Source organism: Salvia hispanica, chromosome 4 (assembly GCF_023119035.1).
Source record: "Salvia hispanica cultivar TCC Black 2014 chromosome 4, UniMelb_Shisp_WGS_1.0, whole genome shotgun sequence".
In the NCBI taxonomy this organism is placed as follows: domain Eukaryota; kingdom Viridiplantae; phylum Streptophyta; class Magnoliopsida; order Lamiales; family Lamiaceae; genus Salvia; species Salvia hispanica.
In genome coordinates, this window is record NC_062968.1 from 28,380,852 (window position 1) to 28,387,790 (window position 6,939).

Consider the following 6,939-nt stretch of genomic DNA (forward strand, 5'->3'; position numbering starts at 1 on the left):
GCACTTCCAGAAGATAAAAACAAATCAGAACTCTACACAGCAGAAGTAAATGATGTTGATATACTGCCATACCTCGAAGTTCATGAAAGAGATCTCTACTACTACATAGTAGAAACAGGAAGAACAGATGAGTATGTATAATTTAATTATATTCATGATATAAAAAAAAATTAGTTTTCTAAACAGTTGACAAGATTTATGATTGTTGTTCATATGTCATTTTTATAACTTCATTTCAGGAATACATGTGTGTATGATGATGATTTTACTTGGGCAACCAAGGAATTGTTCAACTCACTGAAGCCCCATGAAGAAATCAAATCTGGTGTTATTGACTCATGGGCTTCACATTTGAACAACATTGAAAAAGAAAAGCCAACAACATCACCTGCACGCTTTTTCATGACAACATCTCCAACCGTAAGTAATCTAAAAATTTATATAAAATATTTGAATTACAGGTCTCCTTAACCAAATATGTTAATTGCAGAATTTCAATGTTACAAATCGGCCAGAAAGTTGGAATACTATGATGGCAACGAACAAATTCATTGATGAAATAGAGAATGAGATTCAAAAAAGACTAGAATTTGATTGGAGAAACATTGATTTGGTAATTAGATCTAACAATTAAATTTTTGAGAAAATATTAGGATGTGTTCTTTGAATGTAATTTTATCTTCCATGTCATATAGGTCTTCTTTCCAATCTGTGAACACCGACATTACTACCTGGTAGTATTTTGGCTGAAACAAAGTAAGATTGAGATCATAGACAACAGAAAAGTTAATGGCATGGATGCATTAGAGGAGTATGGACATGAAATTGGTTTACTGGTATGATTTTTTTTATCTTATTGAAACAGTCTCTACATTTTGTTGATATAATTTATGCACAATGTTAAAATGTTTTTTATGTGTAGTTTTATTTATTTATTAATATATTTGCAGAAAGATATGTTGGAGGCATACTACAAAAAGAAGAACTTGTTAGAGATATTCGAAAATATTAACAAGTCTTACATCGATATTCTTTCCTTGAAGTGGGCCACAAGCACCAACATAAAGGACTGTGGTGTCTATTTAATGAGACACATGGAAACTTATGTTGGAAAAAAAGATAGTGAATGGAATGTTGGCTTCTCTGCACGCGGCATAAAGATACTCCAGGTACTGCGTGGAAGATATTGCTACAACTTGATTGCATCAAGTTACAACAACCAGAGAGTGCCCATTTTAGAAGTAGTTGATGCATGGATGGAAGAAAACAAGCACAAATTGAATAGTTTAAACAACAAATACAAAAAGTGGTTTGTTAATAGAAAGAAGTGAAACAAAATTTGGGATGTATTTAACGTTTAATGTTGTTAGCTTTCTTGTTTTGGGATGGATTTCAAAACAGCTACTATTGTGGTTTCTAACTTTTGAACTTATGAAAATGTATATTTTCTGTTAATTTTGTTATGATTCACATGACTTATTTTTATTGTTGACATGGCTTAAAATTATTGTTGACATAGTTCTGTGCGTAATTAACATAGTATGTAACGTAGTTGACATGGGTCTATACGTAGTTGACATGACTTATAATTTTTATTGACATGATTCTATGAGTAGTTAAAATACAATGTAATATAGTTGACACGACTCTAACGTGTAGTTGATATAATTGTAATACTGATATTAACATGTTCTCTATGTATAGTTGACATGGCTTGTACGTGTAGTTGACATGGCTTAAAACATAGTTGACATGACTAGTATATGCCGTTGACACGATGTGCACCATAGTTGACATAATTATATTAGTTATTGACATGGCTTGTAACATAATTGACATGACTTGTACGTGTAGTTGACACGATATGTAGCGTAGTTGACATGACTGATATGTGCCGTTGACACGATGTGCACCATAGTTGACATAATTATATTACTTGTTGACATGGCCAGTATATATAGTTGAATTAATTTTTAAGTTGTTGACATGTGCACATTAAAAACATAAAGGAGCATGAAAGCAAGGCATGTCTAACTTGTATTGAAATGTCAACAACTTATAAACAAATGTCAACACTTTGTATAAAGGTGTACAACTCAGAAAACAAATCTTAAAATTAAAAAAACAGAATCATGAATAGATGTTAATAGAGATTAAAATCAGATATAAACAACAAATGAGAAAATGTCAATAATTTATAGTCTATGTCAACAAATAAAAAACAACTCTGACTATTAAAAAAAAAACAATCATGTCTGATTTCTGCCACAACTTCTAGCATTATGATCAGTAACTTTGTGACACTTTCCACAACGCCTATGAGGTTTATTTGCTTTTTCAATTGCTTTCTCTATGCTTGACTTAATCCTGCTTTTCTTGTCACTTGCACCTCCTTTTGTACTAACCACATCTGGAGCATGGGCAGTTATTTCTTCAGGAACAGCAATACCATATATGTTCATGATTGAATCATTTTTATCAAGAGAAGACGATCCAGCACAGTCGTCTTTAAAGATTTGAGAACCAATACCCGCAAGCAAATTATCCAAAGCAATCAAATGATCTTTATTCCTAAAAGCACGCTGATATAGACCAAAGTAACGTCCATGACACCTATTAGCAATCTGTAGTTTGTCATCTTTGTTAGAACCTGCAGACATATAAAATGTCAACAGCCTATATAAGATGTCAACAGCCAATATAAGATATGTCAACAGCTAATACAACACATGCTAAAACTTAAACTAAAATATCTATAGAAAACAGTTTGCATACCTCTGTCAGACGCACTTTCATCAATCGTGAGACCATGAACTGCCTTTAGTAATTCACTTTTAAGCCAACGGTTACCAACATATTTCTCTGGAATATTGTTGACATCTTTGTTTCTGAGAATGAAAAAAAGGTGGCTGCATAGATAACCACACCTTAAAAATAGTTTACACTCACATTCATATGACTCAGTCTCTATCTCATGTCTAACTGTAAAGATCTTCTTTCTAGCATCAGAAACTTTGAAGACCTCGATGTTCTCCAATGTGGACATGCTAATCATCCGACAACTCTTATCAGCCTCAACAATCAAATCTTGTACCACTCTAAACATCCTATCTGTGTAAACAGATCCCAATTGCTTCTCAAATGCTAAATCAGTGACATATTTTGGAGTGATTACAGAATCATAATAGTCAAGCCTTTCAGTTTGATTCCTTTGAGCATCAATGGCATTGTTATACTGAAGAGTGAAGTCAGCAAAATTGAACAACGGTTTCGAGTACCTCTTAAAAAAACTGTTTTCAGATTCTGAAAAAGATGTTGTTCTCATTAAAGAACCCATAGGAACATCTCTAAAGAAGGCTGGGATCCACATCTGTCTGATCAAAAACATATCCTTAAACCACTTATGATCTTCTACACTATATTTTTCAACAATACTAGTCCATAATATATCAAACTCATCCGGATCTAACAACTCTGACCAAACACAAGACTTAAACTCCTTACTAAACTTTTCTCTATCAGAAATTGATTTAGGTATCTTCTCAAATAACTTGCTCATAATATGCCACATACACAAACGATGCCTTGTACCAGGTAATACCTTCTCAATGGCAAGCCTCATTCCCCAATCTTGGTCAGTGATTATGATTCTTGGAGCAACACCCATGCATTCAACAAATACAGTGAAAAGCCATGAAAATGCATCACAATTCTCACCGGATACGAAACCAGCTCCAAACGCAATAGGACACCCATGATTGTCTTTCCCGGTAAATGGACCAAACACCATACGATACCTATTGAACAAATACATCAACACAAAACATCAATAATGTCAATTATAGGTATATGCTATGTCAACTATTAAATCAGAAATGATGCAAAGTACAAATGTATCCTATGTCAACTACCATATCAACTACTATCTATGTCAATTACTAAGTATAATAAATAAACTACCTGTTTGTTGAATATGTTGTATCAAATGCTACAACATCTCCAAACATGTGGTAATGCTTCCGAGACTCAGCATCAGACCAGAATAAGCTCACTAACTTATTATCTTCAGGTGATAATTGATATTTGTAAAAAAACCCTTCACAAATTCTCTTCTTCTCTTGCATCTGATTTAGGATCATTTGCACATCCACTTCTTTTAATTTCTCTTTAATATCACGTGAACAATTCCTAACATCAGTCAACGTACACCCAACAACATCATAACCACCGAAAAACTCCTTTAATAAGTTAAAAGTAGAGGTAGGACCGATGTTAGCTTTGGTGCAATCTTCAACAAACTTGTGATGAACATCATTCAAACTCCGATTACCTTTCATAAATCTCTTATGATCTTTGTCAACCATAGTATGATTGTGTTCCTCAACAAACTGATGCACAAGGTAATACTTATCACCAAAATCAGAAAAAAAAACTTAAAACTAATTCTCGCTCCACATCCACACCTTTTGGTGCCACGTCTACGTCTCTTCTTTGAAGATACTTCATCATCATCAGACACATTACCATCCTCAGATACACTAACATCAACATCCAACGAATCTACTGTATGAAATCCTTGTCTATTGCAAACAACATACTGAAAAATAATAACACCACCACTAGACCTATTTCCAAATCTTCGACAATCAAAACAACACTCCTGAGCATACTTTTCATAAAATGAAATTCCTTCCTCAAGAGAAGAAAATTTTTGACCTTCATAAGGCCTCAACTCAGGCTTGCAAATTGGAATAACAGACCCTACAACATAGAATATTTACCAAGGAACATAAATCATGTCAACAGATTTTCAAGTCATGTCAACAGAGCATAAATCAACAACATAAAACCTTTAGTTATCTCTAAAGAGGTGGCTGCACTCTTGTAAAATTCTTAGACAATTGTTATAAGTTATGTAAGCCAAAATATCAGAACAAGCTTCAAATTACCAGAATCAAAATGTCCAGTTTAATTAGAATACACCGATTGAAACACACGATGTCAACAGAATAATTAACAAGTACACATAAATCATGTCAACAGAGCATAAATCACCAACATAACACAACAAAATAATGTTAATGAAACAGAATGTCCACAAAGAGCATAACAACAACACAGAATATTTACCAACTAACATAAATCATGTCAACAGATTTTCAAGTCATGTCAACAGAGCATAAATCACCAACATAACACAAAAAAATCATATTAATGAAAATCAAACCAAACTACCTCCACCATTCATAAATCATGTCATCAAATTTTCAAGTCACGTCAACGCAAATCAAAAGACTTACGTAAATTACCCCTATAGTTATCTCTAAAGAGGTGGCTGCACTCTTGTAAAATTCTTAGACAATTGTTATAAATTATGTAAGCCAAAATATCAGAACAAGCTTCAAATTACCAGGATCAAAATGTCCAGTTTAATTAGAATACACCGATTGAAACACACGATGTCAACAGAATAATTAACAAGTACACATAAATCATGTCAACAGAGCATAAATCACCAACATAAAACAACAAAATAATGTTAATGAAACAGAAAGTGAACAAAGAGCATGACAACAACACAGAATATTTACCAAGGAACATAAATCATGTCAACAGATTTTCAAGTCATGTCAACAGAGCATAAATCAACAACATAACACAACAAAATAATGTTAATGAAACAGAATGTCAACAAAGAGCTCATAACCCATACTTTTCCCTTGAAAGCTCACAACTGATTAAGAAAAAAGGGTTAAACAGTCTACTAAAGTATCCATAGATTCCAAAACTAAACCATGTTTCTCAACCTTCTAAGTATTTATGGTCTTTTGCTTAGCCAATAACTAACTGATTTTTTTAAGTCAAGTTAAGGACTCTGATTATGGTTATATCATATGGACTTTTACATTCAAGAAAATTCAACCAAACATTGATCCACTAAGACTAACATTTATTTCCTCGGACAAGAATTATTGAGCTAATTTCTCAAGTAGCTTCACATAAATCAGAAAATTACCCCTATAGTTATATCTAAAGACGTGGCTGCACTCTTGTAAAATTTTTAGACAATTGATATAAGTTATGTAAACCAAAATATCAGAACATGCTTCAAATTACCAGGATCAAAATGTCCAATTTAGTTAGAATACACCAATTTAAACACACTATGTCAACAGAATATTTAACAAGTACACATAAATCATGTCAATAGAGCATAAATCACCAACATAATACAACAAAATAATGTTAATGAAACATAATGTCCACAAAGAGCATAACAACAACACAAAATATTTACCAAGTAACCTAAATCATGTCAACAGATTTTCAAATCATGTCAACATAGCATAAATCACCAACATAACACAAAAAATTCATGTTAATGAAAATCAAACCAAACTACCTCCACCATTCGTCGACGTAGACTCGGAATAAGATGAAGAATCCATCAAATAACACTTAGCTGTTGATTATGAACTGAAATCGAACCTAAAGATGAGAAAATCAAAAATAAAAAACTAATTGGGAACAAATTTAACTGGGCATCAACAAATAAAGGATAAAAACAGAATAAAAGTGGGTATAATCGACCGAAAAACGTCAAAATCAACAGAGAAATCCGTCGAACAGGTCGTCTATTTTTCGAAAATTGAATCGCAAATCAGGTATCGTTGAAATCGTTGAAACCGTCTGAGTCTAATTTTGCAAATCAATTGAATCATAAATCGTTAAAATAGATTCAATGAGAGATATGATTCAAACGTTAAATCTCACCAGAATCGCCGACGAGAGATGAAATCTGATAAAGAACCCTAAATTAAAACGCGAAAAGACAGTTTTACCCTTTCATATTAAATTAATCTAATAATATTTATTGTGTGGCAAATATAGGATCATGATCAATTGAGATTATTTAGGCTAATTGAGAAATGAGATGCA

General features: G+C 32.7%; 1 protein-coding gene across 1 annotated transcript; it reads right to left on the bottom strand.

The window, feature by feature from the left end:
* Positions 1-2,249: 2,249 nt before the first annotated feature.
* Positions 2,250-6,449, bottom strand: LOC125220835 (protein FAR1-RELATED SEQUENCE 5-like). The gene is made up of 5 exons (XM_048122970.1): positions 6,404-6,449; positions 4,502-4,761; positions 3,961-4,388; positions 2,776-3,797; positions 2,250-2,650 (listed from the first exon to the last, which is right to left on the bottom strand). The coding sequence occupies exons 1-5, from the start codon at positions 6,447-6,449 to the stop codon at positions 2,250-2,252; spliced, it is 2,157 nt and encodes a 718-aa protein (XP_047978927.1).
* Positions 6,450-6,939: the final 490 nt, after the last annotated feature.

Bases quoted from the DNA above. Each gene is read 5' to 3' on its own strand.
- LOC125220835 (XM_048122970.1), bottom strand. From the start codon at position 6,449: ATGGATTCTTCATCTTATTCCGAGTCTACGTCGACGAATGGTGGAG. The intron at 4,389-4,501 runs GTATCTTCAAAG...CTTGTGCATCAG, and splicing joins ATGTGTCTGATGATGATGAA to TTTGTTGAGGAACACAATCA. The intron at 2,651-2,775 runs GTATGCAAACTG...ATATGTCTGCAG, and splicing joins TGAAAGTGCGTCTGACAGAG to GTTCTAACAAAGATGACAAA.